At 31.7% G+C, this 21,407-nt stretch overlaps 2 protein-coding genes across 7 annotated transcripts; one reads left to right on the forward strand and one right to left on the reverse strand.

The window, feature by feature from the left end:
* The first annotated feature begins 2,077 nt into the window (after window positions 1-2,077).
* Window positions 2,078-3,574, forward strand: LOC114384210 (ethylene-responsive transcription factor 3). The gene has a single exon (XM_028343867.1). It carries the CDS (start codon window positions 2,377-2,379, stop codon window positions 3,046-3,048), a length of 672 nt encoding a protein of 223 aa, XP_028199668.1. The 5' UTR covers window positions 2,078-2,376; the 3' UTR covers window positions 3,049-3,574.
* A 2,022-nt stretch (window positions 3,575-5,596) lies between these two features.
* Window positions 5,597-10,540, reverse strand: LOC114384209 (pyruvate dehydrogenase E1 component subunit beta-1, mitochondrial). Of its 6 annotated transcripts, none has more exons than XM_028343865.1 (15): window positions 10,367-10,491; window positions 10,139-10,184; window positions 10,001-10,054; window positions 9,813-9,920; window positions 9,663-9,725; window positions 9,347-9,433; window positions 7,757-7,882; window positions 7,510-7,643; window positions 7,298-7,370; window positions 7,115-7,180; window positions 6,782-6,820; window positions 6,565-6,689; window positions 6,361-6,475; window positions 6,026-6,120; window positions 5,597-5,870 (listed from the first exon to the last, which is right to left on the reverse strand). In XM_028343865.1, the coding sequence occupies exons 2-14, from the start codon at window positions 10,160-10,162 to the stop codon at window positions 6,052-6,054; spliced, it is 1,083 nt and encodes a 360-aa protein (XP_028199666.1). In that variant the 5' UTR covers window positions 10,163-10,184; window positions 10,367-10,491; the 3' UTR covers window positions 5,597-5,870; window positions 6,026-6,051. The 6 variants fall into 6 exon arrangements, 5 of the variants coding, with proteins under 5 accessions (XP_028199666.1, XP_028199664.1, XP_028199663.1 ...); XM_028343863.1 differs by adding an exon at window positions 10,523-10,540 and having other exon boundaries at window positions 5,599-6,120; window positions 10,367-10,395; XR_003660609.1 differs by having other exon boundaries at window positions 5,772-5,870; window positions 5,950-6,120.
* Window positions 10,541-21,407: the final 10,867 nt, after the last annotated feature.

The raw sequence follows: 21,407 nt of genomic DNA on the forward strand, positions 1-21,407 counted from the left end.
CCAACTTATTCGCTCTCAGCCTAAATAATTAAAATGAACAAAAAGAAAAAATAAACTGATTTCCTTTTAGAAAATAAAATTTATGGATCATTATTAGAAATTGACCTAAGATCCCTCCAAAATCAAAATCTAGTGATTTAGTGGAAGGAAAATGTATTTAGTTATTAGGTTTTAACATATAAACATACATGAGATCATTGTTGTAATTTTTACTTTGCGTGTGCTTATTGAAAAATGCATAGTTCACTTATGTAATTACATCTTTGATTATTCTAAAAGAAAGTTAGTTCACACCATTTTTTTTGGCTGAATAATTAACACCACTAATTATTAATAAATAAAAGTCATATCAAAAGATATAAGAAAAAAATATAAGATATAAGAAAAAAATATAAGAGGATGTTTGGTTTGGTTATTTTCTATTTTCATTTTCACTGAAAATAAAAAATGGTAATAAAAATGTGTTTGATTAGATTTCTGTTTTTATTTTCAGTGAAAATATTTTTTCTAACGAATTAAAAATTGAAAACAATAAAATATCGTTTTCAGTTGAAGTCACAAACCTTATTTTGAGTAAAATGAAAACACGGTGGCAAATAATGTAATTTTAAACAAATTTAAAAATATATTTCATTTTGAAAACGTGTTTTCAGTATTTTTATTTCTTGAAAGCAGAAAACAAGAAGTCGAACAAAATATGTTTTCAGAATTTTAATATTTTAAAAATAAAAATCATTTTCAAAAAAAAAAAAAGGAAATAAAAATACAAACCAAATACCCTAATTATTTGGTTGAGGACAACAAATTGACATTGTTTTATTCTTCTGATTTTTCAGCAAAAAATGAAGCTACAACATTAACTATTAATTATGTGGAATATGTATTTTTAAGCAAGTGAGATACTTCTTGTACAACAAAAAAGTAAGTGAGCTACTTAGCCGCATTGACAATTGTGGATTAACGTAAGCATTATTATAATTTTTAAAATATCCTAAACTAAAAGATTTGTATCGCTTAATTGAGAAGTCTTAAAATTGAAATTCATGTTTTTGAAACTAAGATGGAGGCTATTAATATCTATTTAAACTTATTGGACGGTTTGTTTTTGCTTGGACTTTTTTTCCCCTTTATCATATAATAATAATAATGTAGAATCATAATTCGTAAAAATTAAGATTGTGTATGTATAGTGTTAGAAAATAGGTACAGTTTACACCAATAATTAGACTGGTGATTATTTTAAAATATAGTTAGTTCACACTGCTAATTAGTAATTAATAAAGTTCTTATGAAAAACAAAAATAAAAAATATACATTTAAGCGGCTATAAAAAATTGCACTTACGCATGGCACATAATTCGCTTCCTCGTCCACAGCCGAAATAATTGAAATAGATGAAAAGAAAATACTGTATAAACTAATTTCTTTATAGAAAATCGATCGAAATCCTTTGCTTCATAGAAAGGAAATTAGTATATTTATTTATTAAAATTTAAAACAGAGATAAGATCTTCATCTGTTGCATTTATGTTTACCCCTCCCTCCGTGTGTGTTCCCTGGAAAAAGAAGAAATAATCAGAGAGGTATGCTATCATGAAAGGGACCTCACCAAATCAAAAGTACACCAACCAAGGCAAGGCAAATTTACCTCCAAGAAACCCCAAGGGCCTTCTCGTCATTTCGGCAATCCCTTAACTCACTCTTCGTAATTTGTAAACGAGAAAAATACATTAAAAACAGAGATTCTTTTTATAAAATAATATAACAGAAGATAAAGCAAGACAAGAGGTCAGTTTGAGAAGGAAGGCAGCCAAAAAGGTAATAAAGAAAGAGTCTATTTTTGAACACCTCTTGATTTTATCAATATTTTTTATTGTTTTCTTATCGTATTATATTATTTATTATATTTGTTTTTTTTCTCTTTCTCTTCCGTGTTAACCAGCATTTGAGATGTTGACAAATATTTTTTTCATAAAGAAATTAAAATAAAAAGATTTTATTTATTTAAAAAAATGGTATTAGATTAGAGACAAGCCAGGAAACCCATTGAGAGATGAAAGACGCGAACACGCTGAAGACCCATTTTTTGTATTATTTATTAATAATTTATTTTTGTGTGTGTAGTTGAAGGAGCAGAAGAAGAAGAAGAGAAGGTGGTACCGCCTTCAATTCTCTCTCTCCATTTCTCATCCTCATCATCTTATTATACCTCTTCCATCTCCATAACATCCACTTGTGAAAAAAACCCATTAATATATATCACACACACATGTATCTCTGAGCTCCAATCCAATCCAAGACCACACCTTGTCGCGTCGGACGAACCTTGGTGTCTGTCTTTTTTTTTTTTTTTGTTTCATTAGTTTCTCCGAAGAGATGCGGAAGGGCAGAGGAGGAGGAGCCTCGGCGGCGGCGGCGGCGGCGGCGGTGAACGGATCCGTTTTAAAGGAGCCTCGGTACCGGGGCGTGCGGAAGAGACCGTGGGGGAGATTCGCGGCGGAGATCAGAGACCCGTTGAAGAAAGCCAGGGTTTGGTTGGGAACCTTCGATTCTGCCGAGGATGCTGCACGTGCCTACGACACCGCCGCTCGGAATCTCCGAGGTTCCAAGGCCAAAACCAATTTCCCTCTCTCACCTTTTTGCTATCAACACCCCACCACGGATCCTTTCTTCTACGCTGGTTTCCACGACCACCAAAACAACAGCAACAACAACAACGACAACCTTAACAACCCTCAAAGACCAACTTCAAGTGGCATGAGTAGCACCGTTGAGTCCTTCAGTGGGCCCCGCCCTCCCACCACAACCACAACCACCACGACGCCGTTTTTGACCACTACGCGGAGATACCCGCGCACTCCCCCTCTTGTCCCCGAAGACTGCCACAGTGACTGCGACTCTTCCTCCTCCGTCGTTGACGACAGCGACGACAACATCGTTTCCTCGTCGTTTCGACCTCCCTTGCCGTTCGATCTCAACGCGCTGCCGTTTGATGATGATGCTGCCGTCGTGGATGATGATCTACGCTGCACCGCGCTTTGTCTCTGATGATTATCGTGCGATGATGATTTTTAATTTCTCATTTTTTTTATCTCTTCAACTTGATTTTTTGTTATTGCTATGAGGGAAAAAATATATTAAAAAAATGATCAGATGTAAGATTATGGTAATATGATCTTAATTCTGTCAGAGGCAGATTCCGTGTTGGGTATATTTTCTTCTTTTTACTATTTATTTTTTAAAACATTTTATTTGGAAGGAAATATTGAATGGGAAGAGAAAAAGAGAAAGAAATTATGATCTGTTCGTTTGAAAAACCAAATGAATTTGCGGGTAATCCAATGTGGGTATATATGTAATCTCCCACGGGTCCTCTTCTCTTTGTTTCTATGTATCAATTTATCATAGTTAAGAATTTCAGTGTTGCTCTAACACTTAGATTTAGTTATTTCTCTTTACTATTTTTTCTTTACACTTGGAAAATCAATTCGTTATTTTTGGTTTGGTTCTTTTTGCCTTCATTAGTTGAAATTTCCAATGTTTGAATGTAACGCCAAATTGAATTTGATTGATTCCATGTAAATTGTTAGACGATGAGGCAAAGCAAATGCAGCTTTTCCGGTACCGAAAGGCTTTTTATTGTAGTTTTTGATTATTTTTATTTTCTTCCTTACCTTTATGACCAAGTGTAAGCAAGAGCGCTTTCAAAGAAAACTTTGTTTGGTGAGTCGAGTGATTATTTGTTGTTACCTTTTCTTATTTTGGGAGCAATTGCAAAAGGAAAAGAACTACTACTATCATTTTGCCTCCAATGGCACTCAAGCTGTTTGGCAGCGTGGGTTAAATAGATCTAGGTGTGAATGATTGGATTTGGACGGGAGAAAAATCCTTTCTTTTTTCTTCTTCTTTTGTGGTATCTTGTAACGTTGTAAGAAAAGAATCAATGCAATCTAAATGTCACCGTTAATGTTTTTGTTTCTGTTTTTGTCAAGCCCTGCATATGGTTAAGTTTTAGAGTCCAATCTAACCTTACGAGTAAAAAAAGAGGGCTAAGAAAATATAGGTACTATGATGTTTTTTTTTTTATATATTTTAGTTGAAAAAAAAGAAAATTATATATATTGTATTTTCGTTCTTCCTTGGTATCAAAAGAAGGATAGTGGAATACGGTGTTAGAAGTTTGAATGATGAAGCATTAGGCCACCTTGTCCTCTGGTTGAGCTATTATTGGCTTATCTTTGAATCCAAAGAGAGGAAGGTGTTGTTGGAAGGGGTGTTTGGAAAGAGAGAAAATGAGGGTTTCTTTGCATATTCCTGCCCCACTTACTGAAATGAACGTGACACTTCTAGAAGCCGCGGGGATGGAAGGTTGTGTCTTGTTTTTGTTTTGAAGCATAATATAAGGTGCAATGTTAGAGATTTGTGAAAAGTCAACGCCAGCTTAAACACGCACGCACCGTGTGAAGTGACCCTCCACAATTCATTGGAGGCCTAATGTAATGTTGCTGCCAAACCATTCCAGCATGCCCACCTAGGTGCCCCTCACCTTACCACTTATTATTTCCTTGTCTAGTAATCATACTTATACGCGATATCTCTCTTTATGGGATTGATTAACGCCACACAATCCCACCTTTGATTTGCACACAACTTCTTGTAGAGAAACATCAATTGGTGACATCTTAGTAATAAGTTCCCAACAAATTGTTCTTCTCCCTTTAATTGTTAACTTGTTTCACCTCCGGCCATTAAAATTGAGAAATTATTACATCATTTTCTACTATTCTCATCTCGATGTTATGTGTGATACACATAATCAAGCTTATGACACACAAAAAAACGTATAATCAAGTCTTATTATTATTTTTAATTGAGAATCTTGGTTGTGTGAAAATTGACCTATGATGATCCCAACCCATACAAAAAATTCTCCATAAATTTGGGTTGAAAATCATTCTATAACGTTTAATGTGTTTTTTTTTATCCGTTTGTTTAATGTTGTGTGATTGTATGCTCAAATTACTCATTAATTAATCGGATGATTACGATTTTCTTTTTAAATAAGTAAATAACATGACTAGGTTTAGATGCACTAATATTTTCCCAAATCGAAATACAAATTATGATTATTAAAAGGAAATAAATAATAGATTTAGTGATGGGAATCATGTTCTGAAAGACCAAGAATTGTGATTAGAGGCAACTCAAGGGTAGGGAAGGTATCCAAATTTGTTAATAGGAAGTGTTTAGGCTTTGGACCACGTCTTGGTTGGGGGGCATTTTTCTCAACTATGTTTGTGCCTCGTTTGCTCCACTATTGTCTTACCTTCAAATTTGGGGAGGGAGAGGGCAAGTGGAGAAAGGACTTGACGCTGGCAGGCTCCACAACACATCATGGCCTCCATTCGCGTTATATCCTCTTTATTTAAAGGGAAAAAGAAAAAAACTATGTGGGCCGATTAACTTACCCCACAATTTTTGTAGAAAATAAGCTGTTTAAAAATAAAAATGTTAAGAATATAACAGTGAAAAAAAAATACTTAATGCTTCATTAATTAAATGATCAAAATAGAAGATGAACTAAGTACCCACAACCTCAAGAATAAGGACCTCACATCAAATCAAATATCTCTAGTTTGCCAATGTAACTAAAACAGTAAACGAAGATGAAATAACAGCAAGTTAGATCTTGCACTAAAGTGGTCCGCTGGAAATAATGTATTCAAAAAGTTGACTTTTAGTTATTGCCAAGCAGAAACCAAAAACATTGAAAACTTCCTGCTGCCTTGTGTCACTGTTGTCTAAGTTATTTAACATTAACTTCCTCCCAGATATGCTGAGATGGGAAAAAAATGTATAGCATCTGAGTCCTGAAAATTAAGACAGTATTATGCATATGACAGAATCTTTTAAACCAAAGCCTAACATAACAAATGAGTTAAGACTAACATTCTTTGGTTACAATTTCTTCCTGCTGTTTTATGGTGGAAATTAAGGAAATTTTTTGCTTCTACAAAGAACTGACCATGGCATGAAAAATTTCCAGAACATTCAAGCGGATGCAGCCAAAGGCACGGATCTGTAGCATGTTCTCTTTGCAGCACGAACAATATCTTCAACCTGTACATCCACATATAACAGGAAGCAATCAGATTTAAATGAAGGATAGAACCAAAACCTTGAACAAATTAGCATCTAGCTATATTTATCAGGATACAAAACTCATCTCTTACAAAACCATCAAGTCATTTCACCCATTCAAAAATAGAAATACATTTCAGGATCAAAATAATGAAAACAAATCTTCCAAATCATGCTGACAAAAGTCACAGAAAACAATTAATATTTAAGAACCATTACCTGTGGGACAGCCATTCTTTCCAGATTTGCTGCATAAGGCATGGGAACATCAGCCCCAGCAATTCTCTCAACCGGTGCATCTAGATAACCAAAACTCTCCTCAATGACAGATGTGCTGTGCAAGAGAAGTACACACTCATGATTGCCAAGAGTTAACCAGTAAGATACATTCATACAAAAACAAATTAATGCAAAGAGATAAACCAGATTTCAGCGCCAACACCATGCTGAGGAAACCCTTCTTCAACTGTCACCAGCCTGTTGGTTTTCCTGACAGAAGTATTGATTGTGGACCGATCAAGCGGTCGGATTGAACGCAAATTAATGACCTATGTGGATAAGAGCATCACTCACCATTATCATAACCCAAATGATGCTTTTGCAAAAAAGAGGGGAAGTTCATTACAAACTAAAGTTTTACCTCAGCACTGATTCCTTCCTTTGCCAGTGTCTCAGCAGCCTAAACACCAAGAGAAGAGATATTTAAGAATGTTCTCTACTTTGGTAGTACAGTAAGGGGTCAGAGATTTCAATTTTTTTTAAGAAAATATAAAACGCTACGTAACACACCAACCCATCCAGAAAAAAGTTATAATTGATTCTTGTCTTATCTTATTATTTAATATTTAAATTTAAATGCAAGACAAACCTATCTTTCACATACTTTGCAGCAAATTGAACAAACAAGACAAGTGAACAACACATAATACATATTACATATTTATAATACAAAAGGATCTCACAGTAAACAAACCTTGAGAGCATAGCCAACCATTTTTGAATAGGCTGTAATAGTCACATCTTTCCCTTCCCTCTCAATCTGTTTAGTGGTAAAATGCATGAAGCAAACAAGAAATCAATAAGAATGTATTATTGTGTAGTAAATATGGCTCCAAAAATATAAGGGGTATTTAATATGCTACAGATAATTAACTACCTTTGCTTTTCCTATGGGAAGGCAAAAACTGGAATCAAGAACTTCGGCCGAAACAGGGAATGACTCACCATATCTAGAGGACATAATCCATCAAATTAAATATTTTTTGAAACAAGAACTGATGTCAAAATCTATGACCACTCATTTTCATGTACAAATCAAGCAGCACAAGTGTCTTTTTTGGGGTGGGAGAATCAAGCAGCACAACTTACAACAATTCATTTTCAAGGAAAACAACAGGATCAGGGTCCCTTATAGCAGCTTTAAGCAAACCACGAGCATCTTCAGATGAATATGGTGACAAGACTTTCAACCCAGGGCATGAGCCATACCAAGATGCATAACACTGCATAAAGGAAAAGTTGTTGGGCATACAAAGACGAAACCTGAATTATTTATCAGTTCTCAAATGGTTAAATAAAGTTTGTCTTTAAAAGAAAGCAGCTAGGAGAACCGTACTTGAGAATGCTGAGCACCAACCCCAGCAGCAGCACCATTGGGTCCTCTAAAGACAATAGGTACCGATATTTGCCCAGCAGACATGTAGTTTGATTTTGCGGCAGAGTTAATAATATGATCTATTGCCTGCAACAAAGGTTAAAACTGAATAATTAATCCGCTAGCCAATAAATGAAGATGATGTAGCTGCATATCAAACAAATGAAGCCCAAAATAAACACCATTACACATGTGGACACAATATTCTTCACAGTTTATTAGTATTTCAACATTCAAGCTACCAAAGCTCAATATTAAGATTGTAAACATAAAAGCTTACTTCATGCAGAAGAAAGAGGTTTCATCTTCCAACATAATTCATACCTAAGCATAATACTTGAGCATAGAAGCAACAGGAGTTGACAAGTAACAAAATTCCAGCAAAACGGCATGCCTGGCGTCTAACAAACTAGATTGATTTGTATGGCATCAATGTGATGTTCAAACTAATAGTTAAACACCACAAAATTATTAGATTTTTAAAGCCAAGAATGATTGTCTCTGTTAACAATAAACTGAATCCCAACCACAAATCCTTAGTTTTATATCTTTAATAACAGAGTAGTCAATCACAGAAGTTCACAGCATTTTGTTTGTTGTCCCCACAATGCACAGAGAATCACATTCGATTTTGATAGAGCAGACATCACAAGCCCTAAACGTGTCAAATCACAACCACTATTGGGGATTTCGTCATGTGCCCTGCTGATTTACATTGTCATATCCATCATACCTCCCCCTCTCGCTTGAGCTTCATCATTTTTTTCTGTCCAAAGGACCCAGCAGCATGCCATTTACTGTCATGCATTGTCTTCCATCACGCCCCCTCCACTCTCTAGTTTGAGGTTCACCATTTTCCGTTGTTTGCTGTCATTTTCGAGCAACCCACTCGTGTTCTACATAGCAACTCCCATCCTGTCACCTCAGTGAGCCCTTTTTACTTTTTCTCCTTGTGTCGTGTAGCTAGCACTTCATAGTCCGCATGGCATTAGAGGCTCATAATTATTAATAAGGTTTGGCACTGTACTTTTTATATCCTTATGATCCTTTGTTGTTATTAACTTGTTAATTATGCCTAACATTTGTAATTTGTGATGATTGTATGTCTAGACTATATCACTATAACTTCTGATTATCAATGATGAAATGTTGTTCACTGAGTAATTTTTATTTTTGAACATTTATGTATCAACTGTAAATTAATTATCCAATTTATCTTGTATATGTAATCTTCAGAATAGTTGCTATCTGGGGTTGGCCACACGCATCTATATCCTTGATTGATAACTGTGATTATCAACACAGCCTCACAGAGAAGTCAACATTTTTCCTTGTGGAATGAATCATCATGTGTTGAAAACCTCATAACCCTGGTATTCTAATCACACAGAAGACAAAACTCATACAATGCCATCTAATAACTTCACGGGCAGCAAGCTTTACATAACATTGTACATATACATAAATTAAGTGACGCTGCTGTAAAAAATATATCACTCAAGTTCACACTCAATTTAAGAAAGAAAGGATGCAATCAAGATAAACTCCAACCTGCATGGAGAAGTTAAAAGTCATAAACTCCACAACAGGCCTTAGACCATAGTAAGCAGCACCAACTCCAATCCCAGCAAACCCAGCCTGTATTATATTTCACAAAAAAATTATCTCAATCCAACAGCTGAAACCAATTATAAACAAATCCTGTTCTTATTTTCCTACAAATTTTAAAGTGAGAAGCTGAAAAAAGTAAATTTTGATGCTCAATAAGCATGAAGAACAACACAGTTGGAAGGAATGCATCCCAAAGCCATCACCATTATAAATCCAGTGAAGAGATGCAAATAAAGTATGAAGTAAGAAAAATGACCTCAGTGATTGGAGTATCAAGAACCCTCTCGGGGCCAAACTTTTCGAGCAGCCCCTTGGATATCTAAAATGAAAGAAGAAAGTTAAGTTAATGAAGTTCTTAAAAGGAGAGGTTGGCAAGACAACTAAACCAACCAACCAACCAACCAACCTTGTATGCACCCTGATATTCCCCAACCTCTTCACCCATCAAGAACACTTTAGGATCAGCGGACATTTCCTCATCGAGTGCGGAGTTCAGAGCCTCCCTGACAGTAATCTGCATGGAAACAACAATGGCCACTTTAATATTTGATAGTAAGAGATTAAGAGATTAGAGATGAGAACAATAATGCATACCTCTTTAGCTGCAGAAGACAAGTGTCTTATAGCGGAGAAGGCATGGCGAATACTCTGCAAATAAAATAAAATAAATCATATGAAACGTAATTGGAATAGGAATCAGACTTGAGACTTGAGACACAGACAGTACCATACCTTGTGCCTTATAACACCCAACATCTTGCTTCCTTCCTTCCTTGATCTTCAATCAAGCAAACCAAAACTAGTCAGTCACATAGCCCGTAGTAATCCATCAACAAATTTCCTTCTTTTTCAATAATAATCGACAATGAAATCAACCAAACCAAATCAAGCTGCTACCTTTATTCTTTTTCTATATATCTAACAAGTTAAGGAGGGAATCCCTGTCCTGTGGGTTCTCACCTTTTAGAGAGTTACTAGGGTTGTTGCAACTGAAAAAACAAAAACAGGGAAAGGTATGAAACAGCTATTATAATGAGAGTGATGATCCCAAATCCGAACCATCAATTTAAAAATATCTATTATTCAATTTAAAATCTGTTCTCATTCCAACTTTACCCCTTCCCCACAACCACAGCCTCGAGCTGCTGCAACATCCCCGCAAACACACTACGACGACGTTTAGACTGTTCCAAAAGTGTTTAAGATCGATGCAACAAGGTGCACAATGTTTTGCTGGCCAAGTGGATGGATTCATATTTCTTTTATGACCAAACATGAAACTGATCAGTGTTTGGTGTGTCCAACAAAAACGCAGGACAACCAGGATGTGTTCCAATTCACCTCCATAAAATTGGTGAAATTTAGTTTTAAAATAATATGATTTATGTTTAAATGTTTTATTATAAAAATTTAAATCTAATACATAAATTATTTCAATCTAAAATCAATTTTAAATTAATTCTAAATTTTTTATCTAAAATAAAATCAAATATATTCAAAACTAGTGTCATGACAACAAACCAAACCAAAGTCTTGACTGATGGTATTGAAAGGGGTAATTTCGAAATGAACAGTTTTTTTAAAACGATGACAGATGCCAAGCTTTCACCGAGTAGCAGGTTTTTTCGTTCTCTTGACTTCGGAGGATATACCAAAGCTCAAATTCATTTTATAATTATAATTTTGTGCTTTAATTTTTTCAAAATCCAAATATAGAAATTTACACTTTAAATCAAATTTAATTCATTCGAATAGAAATCATGAAATAAAATATTATTATTATTATTACTATTATTATGTACATTTAATTTTTCTATTTTAAAATATATTTTATAGATTTTGAGAAATAATAAGAAAATTATATATGTTTTACCATTGTATTTTTTTAAAAAAGTGGAAACTTAATGAATTAAAAAACTCCAGTAATTATTCTGTTAATCACGAATTAAAGATTAAATAAATGTATTGAATGAGTGGTCAATATTTTTTTAAACGGTCAACTCAAGCGACTTAATTGAAAGATCAAAATTGTGAAAAATTGGAACTTGAAAAATTAAATGTTACAATTTGAAACTTGGGATCAAAATCACCAAATGTTAAATTTGAGAATTAAAATTACAATTTTAAAAAACATACACACCACATGGATGATGTTGACTTTCATGCTTGGATTCGTATTCCCTTCAAACTCACTTGAGCTGATGCAAGAATAATGTAGGATTAGAATGAACCCTTAATTATAAGAATTCGGATCAAACAATGCCATTTAAATTATCACTAAGTACTGTTACCGAGTGTTTTTCGACTAATAAACATTATACGAAAAATGCTGGCTAACATTCTTTGTTTGTATGAAACTTATCATACAAGGAATATTATAATAAATTTCAACTAAAATGGGGAATGAAAGTTCATTGCTATCACTTTTTTTTTCATCACTGAAGTACATAAAGGAAGCAACTTTTTAAAATCATACATTATCTCATGAGATTTGACTCAATTTATAGAAAATAAAATAAAATTATGGGAGTCATTGAATAGTTGGTGAGACACACATTATCTCATGAGATTTGATAAATTTTCAACCGATAATAAAAGAGTGTCGTATATTGTTAAAATTTCTCTAAATACATAGCTTGTTCTAATGTCTTACGTTAACAAAATATTTTTGTAACTTAATCCTTTATCTCAAAATAGAATTACACAGCAGCTACTAGCAAATAGCATATTCAATTCCAGCAGGATTTTTTTTTTTCTCAGAATTGTTAGATGAGATATCATCATAATTTTTTTTAAGAATTATTACTATGTTCAGCTTTTTTTTAATATTAATCAATATCATTTTTAGAATTACACAGCAGGCGTGAGTGTATTTTCTTTCCTACTCAGTTTGAGATAAGAGAACCATAGGGATAGAGCAAATCAGATAGCATATTCAATTCCAGCAGAATTTTTTTTCTCAGAATTGTTAGATGAGACATCATCATAATTTTTTTTAAGAATTATTACTATGTTCAGCTTTTTTTTAATATTAATCAATATCATTTTTAGAATTACACAGCAGCTACTAGCAGGCGTGAGTGTATTTTCTTTCCTACTCAGTTTGAGATAAGAGAACCATAGGGATAGAGCAAATCAAATAGCATATTCAATTCCAGCAGGATTTTTTTTTTCTCAAAATTGTTAGATGAGATATCATCATAATTTTTTTTAAGAATTATTACTATGTTCAGCTTTTTTTTAATATTAATCAATATCATTTTTAGAATTACACAGCAGCTACTAGCAAGCGTGAGTGTATTTTCTTTCCTACTCAGTTTGAGATAAGAGAACCATAGGGATAGAGCAAATCAAATAGCATATTCAATTCCAGCAGGATTTTTTTTTTCCTCAGAATTGTTAGATGAGATATCATCATAAATTTTTTTAAGAATTATTACTATGTTCAGCTTTCTTTTAATATTAATCAATATCATTTTTAGAATTATACACTACGACGAGAGCTCTTTTCCTATCTCATCATCCTCTATATATATCTTTGCCAAGCCAAAATATTAAAGTTTCATATGTGACGATAACTCTTTTCCTATCTCATCATCCTCTATAATTAACCTCTGAAGCCAAAATATTTAAGTTTTAATTGAAGTATGAATATATACTTGGTGTTGGCCGTATCATTTCTTGGTGGTACCATATTAGCTGAAAGTGGAGGTATGCATGTAACTTCTTTAATTTTAATTATATTAAAAATTGCAGTGCTTATAAATTTTTAGGAATGAATTATTGATTTTTATTGCTTCCAAAACTCTAGTACTTTTTTCCCTTTTGTTTTTCTTTCTTAGACAAAGGAAAACGGCCTTGTTCGATGTCGCACCAGCATGAATATTCTATCATCAAAATGCTTCAAACAATATTTTATTGAAAACAAAAGAAAAACATATATATTATAAATAGGAATGGTCAAATAATAATAATAAATAAATAAATAAGGAATGGCTGCATGGCAAGGCATGCATTGTCACTAATTTGTTTGATGACATTATAATAATATATATTTTTTAGTTTTTCTTGTTGGTTTATTAACTTTTGTTTTCTTTTTAAAATAGATTGCGGTGGGAAGGACATTTCAGCCACAATTACTGTTGGTAGACAGGGCAATTTTACATTTGGATCAATTCAAGCTGCAATTGATTCAATCAAAACCAACAATGATCGATGGATAAAGATTCACATAGAAGCTGGCTTATATATGTAAGTTGAATTGAAATTGTGGGAATTTAGTTGTAGTTATTATATAATATGTATTTGCCTTTGGTACCCTCATTACTAGAAAGAGTGTTTTATGTTGCAAAAAGTAATTAGTTTTTTTTAAAAAATTAAATATATTTTAAAATTTTAAGACGGTTTTTCAAAGAACTGTCTTAGAATATACTTTTTTAAAAAAACTAATCACATGTATTTTTAGAAATATATTGAGTACTTTTTTCTTGACTTTGAATTGCATTTTTAGAAATATATTCACATTTTCACATGTATATAGTTATTTCCATATTCTCATTGTGTAGAGGAAAGATTTATATTCCCCAAGAAAAGCCCTGCATCATTTTAGAAGGAGAGGGAAGCCGAAAAACAATCATAACTTTCTGGGACCATATAGGAATTGACACTAGCGCTACATTCACTTCTGAGCCTCCTAATGTGGTTGCTACTGACATTGGTTTCATGGTACATGAATAAATTATAAGAAAATTATTTTAATAATTTTTTGTTATTTTTGTTGCTTCTTTCTAATCAAAGAACCTACTACTATGAAGGATCTCACAAAGAAAACTAATAAGAATGAAAAGAAAAGAAGTGTAGATTATTGCGGAATAAAAGTTTGCTGATAGATAGTACAGTTTATATAGTTAGTTACAAGAGTAATTAACTTATAACTAACTAACTCTAATCAATTGATCTAACTCTAACTCTAGTTACATGATAATTTATTCCTAATATTTAATGTATTTTATTTTAACTGCAGAACACATATAACAGCATCAATAGAAGAATTGAAATTAAACCCGCCTTGGCAGCAAGAATATATGGAGACAAGTCATTTTTCCTTAGATGTAATTTCATTAGTTATCAAGACACCTTGTTCGATGCAACGGGGCGTCATTACTTTAAGAATTGTTATATAGAAGGTGAAATAGACTTTATATGGGGTTATGGACAATCTTTTTATGAGGTAATTACAAAATATATTTTTTCAAAAGAAATCATTTTGAACATAAAATAATAAAATATTTTTACATTTTTTCCATGTGTAGAATTGTTCAATCAATGCTGTAGGAATAAATAGTACTGGACCAGGCTTTGTTACAGCTCAAGGACGAGAGTCACCAACTGATCCAAGCGGTTTTGTGTTTGAAGGAGGTTCTCTTGTCGGAGATGGAAAGGTAAATTTAGGAAGAGCTTGGCGTGCTTACTCGAGGGTAATATTTCATGGAACATATCTTTCTTCTGTGGTGACTCCCGAAGGATGGAACCCATGGAATTATACTGGTAGCGAGTAAGTTATATGTTATCTCTTAGAACATACTTCAAAAAATAATATTCATAATTTTTTTGAATCATCCTTTTCATTTTGTTTTATCTAAATTTTTTTTTTGCAGGAGTAACTTTACTTATGCTGAAGTTGATTGCAAAGGACCAGGAGCTGATACTTCAAAACGTGTTAAGTGGATAAAGACATTAAATCAATCGCAACTTAATGAATTTTCTTTGACTTCTTTCATTAATAAGGATGGGTGGATCGATAATCTACCAATCATTTTCTAGAAATTTATGTTTTCTAACTTAGAGATCGATCTTCTATGAGCCTAACTAAAATATAAATAGAAGTTAATGGTATGTTATTTTGATGTACTATTATTATTATGTTAATTTTTTTAAAATGATATGTCTTTAGTGTTAGATATCTTTTATAGATTGAAATTTTTTTTTTAATTCTTTGTGATGGAAAATAAAGTAAAGGCAGGGCAATTCATAATAAAAAATTGATTGAAGTTGTAGCTAAAGATTTATCCATAAGCCATCTGACGAAGAGTTTAGGCTCTGTTAGAGAAGTGGGAATTTACCGATGAAGTCTTCACAATGTAGGCTCTGTGTGAGATTGGTAGGTCTAGTGTGGTTTTATTTAGTATATAGTTTCTGACATTTTTGAAAAGGTTATCGGGTTATAAATAGATTACAATTTCATCAAATAATAATATTATCTCTTCGAGACTATAAAAATATATTTATTCTTGAGATACAGATGCTAGAGTTTAAGAGTATTTAATATTCCTCCCGGGGACCCGACGCCTTCGAAATTGCTCACCTTTAGAGTTAATATTTGGTATTTATTTCACTCGTTTATAATGCACTTTGTTATATGAGCTTATTTGCTAAGTATGATATTTAGGGAATACTATCTGAAAAGCAAGTGACTTATTGACCGTGGTAGTATGATAGTAATTGAGGTAAGTAAGATCAATATAGCTCAAAGTTCATAAAACTATTTTAAACTGTGTGAGCTTATAGGCTATTTTTTCTATTGAAATTAAGAAATCTTACAAATTTTATGTTAATTGCATAACATAAATTCAATTGGTAATTAATTTATATCAATCGCATCATTCCAACCGGAAAAAAGGGTTATAATCATTCCACCACAAACAAACTATACGGCAAGATAACACATAGACAGACAAGTGATAAAGCATTGGATATAAAAAAAAAATTAAGCAGAGTAAAAGAATGAGACAAAATGTATGAAAGTTGTGAGATGGTGTTTGTTCAGTATATTCTTTGGTGTTGTGTTACAAATAATATAATTGATAAAAGGTAAATAAGACAAAAACATGTGATTTTTTTAATCATAAAATTGAAATAAAATATGTTATTTATGAATATTTTCATCTAAATATATGATGATCATAAACTCATTAGGATTATTTAAACCTTTCTTAGGCATTCATCCTTTTATTTCATTTTTTTTATATATTTTGTTTTATTAAGCAGATAAAATTGAGTATTATAAAAAGCACGATGAAACAAGAAAAGATAATGGTAATTATACAAAATAGCAGAAAACTTGAATTTAATTTTTATTAATCACACTCCAGCAAAGAAGATGCTAAAGCACTAAGACAGTTTAGATTAAAGGTGCAACTATACAAGTGTCTCTGTGGCTACGAATGCAATATAACTAAGCAAAATTGTTTGGTGGTTAACAGCAGAAATTGCATGGTTAACAATATGTGCAGCACTCAATTCTGTCTAACATGACGATGGTCCATCACCAGCAATGTCGGCCAAATAGTTAGCCGTTTGAGGATCTTGGCGTTTCAACGCATTCAAAGAATTCGTAAAGTCTTCAATCGTTCTTTCATAATAAAGTGCACAATTTGCAATGGCCGGAACATCTGTTGTTATCGCCAATCCCTTTAGAAAAATTTCAGCTTCTTCTGTCTTATCCAAGCTAGGCCAACTTCAAGATTGCCTTTGAAAGTTGAAGAAATTTTTTTGCACCCAGGACTGTAGGATCTGCTCTTAGAATATTCGTGCATTCAATCTTCTTCTCTGGGTTTTCATTGCAAATCTGGCCAATTAGGTCGGAACCATCACCAAACACTGTAGCATTTGTTAACCAAGGAGACTGAGCAATGAGAAACAGGCAAAGGGAACACAATGCTAAAGAATTCATTTTGTGGTAGGGAGTTTTAATCAAAAGGCACTTGGTTCCAGATTGCAGTGGTGGGGGGTATAAAATAAGTCTCTCTTATACAGTCTTGTTGCTAACATTCCACTCTCATTATATTATAATCATTAAATTTATAAGATTAGAGGATCAAAATAATTAATTTTAAAATCCTTTGATTTGGCTTAAATCATTAAAATACCTATTTTTTTTTAAAAAGTATATTTTTCTGTTTTAATTACACCGATATATTTATCTTTTTTATAATATTAAGGCTTAATTGTAAAAAAATTGTCTCTTATTTATCTCATTTTACTAAATTAGTTTTCCTATTTTTAATTCACCATAAGAGTCATCATTTTATTTCTTAAAATTCATTATCTGGGTTATCAAACAAAAAAAATTAAATGTTAACTATTTACTTATTTTAGGCATCTCTCATTCTCCTTGTTCAATTTGGTCCGTGTTGTTCATTGTGAGAATTAAGGATTTTGTTAATATAAATGTTATTTTGGGTGGATGAAGTTTATATTTTGTGATTGGAATAATTATTTCTAAGATAATTATTAGTTAGTTAATTACTGTTATTAATTACTACTAATGAGGACAAATTAAAAATAAAATAAATAATAAATCACTTTAGTTATCAATAATGATATTTCTAAACACATAAATATCTTTTAAACGATTAATTATATGTGAACATGTGATAATTAAGGTTTAATTTTTCTTATTGATAGTAAATTTTGAAAAAAGTAAAGAGATTTAATAATAAATTTAAGAAAAACAAGTGAATCGATTTAGTGAAATCAGAAAAATAAAATGCATTTTTTTTTTGTAATCAAGCTTACTATTAATTATATTTTGAATATATAAATAAAATATTAAAGCATTGATCACTTAGAATCCAAATATTTATTGTTTTCCGATGTAAGCAATTAAAATGACATTTTGATAGATGCTTGACTATTAAATAAAAGAGAGAGAATATATTTCACTTTTTGAGGTTATCTTTTTACAAATATTCTTACTTCACTACTAGCAAAATGCAATTTAGTAACCAAAATTAGCGACCGAATAATTTCGATCTCTGTTAGCGACCAAAGTAGCACCCAAACAGTTAACATTGTAACTTGCGACTGAATTTGCGATCGAAATTGATCGCGATGACTAATTTGTGTTAGCGACTGCATTAACGATCGAAATGAAAGGTCGTTGAAAACTTCAGTGACTATTTCGGTTACTGTATATGTAACAAAATAAAAGTATTTTAGCCACCGAAGTAGCGACCAATATGTAGTTGAAGGTAGCAACCAAAATGGTTTCGGTCGCTATGACTATTATAGGGAACAAAAATAATTCGGTCGCTATGCATACTTCAATTTATAATAAATATTAATTTCCATTTTTTATTTAATTGAAGTAACAAAATTTTTATTTATTATAAATTGTAATAAATATATAATATAATTAAATATATTTTATGCTAGAAAAATATTGAAATTAATATATTAGTAATATTTTTCAATTAAGATGGCATCACTAAGTAGAAACTAGCTTAGGAAAGATTATATAAGTTTGATTATGTAGTTTAATTAAAAATTATATTTACAATTGGTAACTATTAAATAGGTTAAAATCTAATAAATGAAAAAAATAAAAATAATGGCATATTTTCTTTGAAAAATCAAGTTGTTTTTTAATTTATTTTAAATTTAAAAATTAATTATTAAACTAGACAAAACTTTTAAAATATATTTAAAAATGTAAAACTAGCGACCGAATTAGTATTTTTCTGAAACTTTATTATTTAGTAGCCACCGAATTAGCGATCAACCTTTATTTTAATTTATTTTACAATTAAACTTAATTTTTTGTTAGCAACCGAATTAGTAACCGCATCCTATTTTAATTTATTTTATATTTAAAATTTATTTACTTGTTAGTGACCGAATTAGTAACCTCATCTTATTTTAATTTATTTTATATTTAAAATTTAATTACTTGTTAGCGACCGAATTAGCTATCCCAACTTCGGTTGCTGATTTGGTCCCAAGCATAATAGCAACCAAATATCTAGTGACTGAAATTTATGTGTTTGCGACTCTGTTGTTTGGTGGCAAAATAGCAACCAAATAGAAATTCGGTCGTTGATGGTTTAGCGACTTGAGTTTTTGCAACGTACATGATTCGGTCACTATTTTGGTGTCTAAGAGTTTTAGCGACCGAGTTTAGGGATTTAGCGATCGAATATGTCAATCGCTAAATCATGTTTTTTTGGTGGTGCTTTGTTCGTTAACATGATCCTTAAATAATGAATATTTTGTTACACTTTACTACATTTATAATATGCAAGGAAATATTCATAAAATATTTTTTGAATTTCCTTAAATAAGTCATTTTATTTTATATTTTTTATAGCAAGTTATCATCATAACTTTACCAATTACTTACACGTTATAATTATATTTTGGTATAATTCTTTGAATGATAAGATTATGGAACCCTGAAATAACACTTATGTTATCATCTTAATTATTTATAACCAAAATCAACAGTAATTAATAACTATATAATACCTCTTTATATTCTTTTAATATCCATTATTAAGGTGGAAGTAAAAACTGGTGTAATTAAGGTAGTAATGAAGCAATTAAATAAATATGTCTTAGCAACAAGAGGATACCCTTAACAAAGAGAAAAACCACATCAAAATTACTATGTGAATGTTATTAGTTTATTTTTGTTTTTTAATGTGTAAAAAAACCATATACTTGTTAGTAGTTTTAAAGTAATTCAAATATTTAATAATCATAACACGATTCGTGTAAGAGTTTTGTTATGCATTTTAGTTAGATAATGATGACTCTTAGAGTATGTTACGTTTAGGTGAGAGATGACTTTAAATCCTTTTTGGACAAAAGTTGTTTTGAGATGAGGAGAAACCTAAGATTAAGATGAGACACCCTTTACTAGTAGCCGAACCAAAGTTATTTTAGAATTTCTTGAATTAACCTTAACCCTTGTTATAGATTACTTGAGTAAGTTTAAGCTTTCTGGTGAAATTCCTATAAGGAGTAAATATTAAGCTTGAACAAGTTTACAGAAGTGAGAAATGATCTATTTTGCTTATTCAATTAGCACCCAGTTAGTATCAGGTGGGAAACCTTAGAGTTGAACCATTACAATTCTTGAACCTAATTAAGTGAGAGTTATGAGTCAAGTATACCAAAGTGAGAAAGATTGCGTTGAAGGAAGAGGTTTAGATCCGAGGGTAGGCAAATAATGTATTCTCGATACCCATTTGTGGACCAGGATTGATAGAGCGTGAGAATCATGAAACTCATTTTTTTTTCTTGAACCGTCCCATGTTTGAAAAAGAATCGACCATGTAGTCAGTCGCTTTTTCTTGTTTATGTTTGTTCGTTTCAAATAGTCATCAATGTCTCCTATGATATTATCCTACTCCAAATAGTATATCATTCACATTATATTGTTGTTGAGATGTCACTCTCATAATAAAACATAACTTATGAAATATTGTCATTGAGTAAACGAGGATTGCCGCATTTAGTTGCTAAGAGCATATGAGTCTTGTGATAAAAACCACTACTTGGTATTGAGAACCAAATGTGTAATCTTTCTCTTATCGATCTTTCGGCAAAGTTTTGGGGACGAAATTTCTTTTAAGGGGAGTGAAATTGTAACATTCCATTTCTCGTAAATAAATTAAAACTCCTTTTTAGTAAAAATAAATAATTAAATAGAGTTTTAGAAAAATGATGAGGTTTTTATAATTAAATAAATAAGAAAAAATAACTTTATTTATTCATTTGATAGAGAATAAAATAGAGTTTATTTTTATAAAATAATAAAAACAAAAAAATAGAGTAAATGATATGTTGTGAGTACCCTAGCTATAAATAGCGACATGTTAGGTCATACCGACGATGGCTTCTACTCCTCCTCTTCCTGTCAATTTCGTTTTCCTCTCTCCTCTTCTCAAAATCATATCTTTTTCCCGCATACCATCAAACTTGTCTCGGAAAAATGACGATTTTGAACTCATTCACGGTTGGATAGTCATGAAATTTGAAAACCAATTTTGGAACTCATTTTCGAACATTCTCACCATTGGAAATTATAAAAACATGTTGAAGCTGAGAGAAATACCTTTCACATTATAATTTTTCCTTTCCCAAAGAAACCCAAAACTGTCTCGGTAAAACTACGATCCCGAACTTGTTAACCGTTGAATTATTGTGAAATTTTTGT

This window comes from Glycine soja, chromosome 14 (assembly GCF_004193775.1).
Source record: "Glycine soja cultivar W05 chromosome 14, ASM419377v2, whole genome shotgun sequence".
Lineage (NCBI taxonomy): Eukaryota > Viridiplantae > Streptophyta > Magnoliopsida > Fabales > Fabaceae > Glycine > Glycine soja.

Bases quoted from the DNA above. Each gene is read 5' to 3' on its own strand.
- LOC114384210 (XM_028343867.1), top strand. From the start codon at position 2,377: ATGCGGAAGGGCAGAGGAGGAGGAGCCTCGGCGGCGGCGGCGGCGGCG.
- LOC114384209 (XM_028343865.1), bottom strand. From the start codon at position 10,162: ATGTTGGGTGTTATAAGGCACAAG. The intron at 7,371-7,509 runs GTAAGTTGTGCT...TATGTCCTCTAG, and splicing joins TTCCTTGAAAATGAATTGTT to ATATGGTGAGTCATTCCCTG. The intron at 6,690-6,781 runs GTAAAACTTTAG...TTATCCACATAG, and splicing joins AGGAAGGAATCAGTGCTGAG to GTCATTAATTTGCGTTCAAT.